The sequence below is a fragment of the Lithobates pipiens genome, unplaced genomic scaffold (genome assembly GCF_037356315.1).
Source record: "Lithobates pipiens isolate NorthernLeopardFrog02 unplaced genomic scaffold, aLitPip1_a1.2 Scaffold_16, whole genome shotgun sequence".
Lineage (NCBI taxonomy): Eukaryota > Metazoa > Chordata > Amphibia > Anura > Ranidae > Lithobates > Lithobates pipiens.
Window position 1 is genome coordinate 496,615,833 of NW_027507748.1, and position 1,416 is coordinate 496,617,248.

Genomic DNA, 1,416 nt, shown 5'->3' on the forward strand with positions numbered 1-1,416 from the left:
CACACACACATATATATATATATATATATATATATATATATATATATATATATATATATATATATATATATATATATGTGTATATTATAAATAATTGTATATACGAAAGTGATTGTCTGGGTGTAGAAATGCCAAGATGTTTGTTATAAATATTCTAATATGAAAGCACGTAGAGAGCATTAGGATGAGCCCCAGACAGGAGAGGAGAGTCTCCCTGTGTAGAGAGCATTAGGATGAGCCCCAGACAGGAGAGGAGAGTCCCCCTGTGTAGGGAGCATTAGGATGAGCCCCAGACAGGAGAGGAGAGTCCCCCTGTGTAGGGAGCATTAGGATGAGCCCCAGACAGGAGAGGAGAGTCCCCCTGTGTAGGGAGCATTAGGATGAGCCCCAGACAGGAGAGGAGAGTCCCCCTGTGTAGGGAGCGCATGCCTAGTGGTGGCTGTCAGGTGCAGCACCTGCACCGCTGTGGTGTGCGCTGGTCACTGTATAAGAGCAGCCTCCAGTCCCCAGCACCGCCCAGACAGCCAATTGAGCAGTAAACGCAACAAGCCCCACAGACAGCTGATGTCTGTCAAGCCAGGAAAAAAAAAAGAGAAGGTCTTCAGTCTCGCGATACGAGGAGCCGGCTGGGCGCTGCGAGATGTGGGGGCTCAGGTGTAAGAAAGCATCTCATCCCAGTAGTAGAATAGAGCAGAGTGATAAGTGAGAAGGAGAAGCTGGAGGGACACGCACACACGCCGTGTGGTCATCATCAGGAGATTGCACAGCAGCCAGAGAGACAACGAGCTGCATCCTACACCCCACAGCCAGGCTCACTTTTCTTCCCACTTCAGGACTCTTCCAGGATTCCATGCAATTCTTTCAAGATGATGTCCATGAACAGCAAGCAGCCTCACTTTGCCATGCACCCGAGCTTACCTGAGCACAAGTACACCTCTCTGCACTCTAGTTCGGAAGCAATAAGGAGAGCATGCCTGCCAACTCCGCCGGTAAGTCGCATTCCTCGTGTCTCTTCTACTTTCTTCTCCTTCCCTACCCTGGCTCCCTAGCCATATACAAATATATATGTTGATGTGGTCATTGCAGGGATCTTTGTGAAGACACAGAGCTCAGCTCCATGCCCTTGTGATTGCACCCAAAGCTCAGCTCAGTTTCCTTGTCCTGGTTAGACCCACAGCATTGCCCCATGCACTTCTCCTGTTTGGATCCATAGCTCCTTCTCCTTGAACTGTTTGGATCCGGTGCTTACCTCCTTGCCCTGTTTGAACCCAGAGCTTCTTATCCTTATCCCTTTAAAACCCGGACTTATCTTTTTCTTCTTGTCCTGTATGGACTCAGAGCACCATCTCCTTGTGCTGTTTGGACTCACAGCACCATCTCCTTGTCCTGTTTGGACCAAGATCCCCTTCTTCTTGT

At 48.7% G+C, this 1,416-nt stretch overlaps 1 protein-coding gene across 1 annotated transcript in view; it reads left to right on the forward strand.

Moving 5' to 3' along the window:
• The first annotated feature begins 527 nt into the window (after nucleotides 1–527).
• POU4F1 (POU class 4 homeobox 1) overlaps nucleotides 528–1,416 on the forward strand; it is a 3,184-nt gene continuing 2,295 nt past the window's right edge. Inside the window, exon 1 of the mRNA XM_077483062.1 lies at nucleotides 528–989. Coding sequence (XP_077339188.1) covers nucleotides 867–989 — 123 coding nt within the window. The 5' untranslated portion in view covers nucleotides 528–866. The remainder of the gene's footprint in view (nucleotides 990–1,416) is intronic.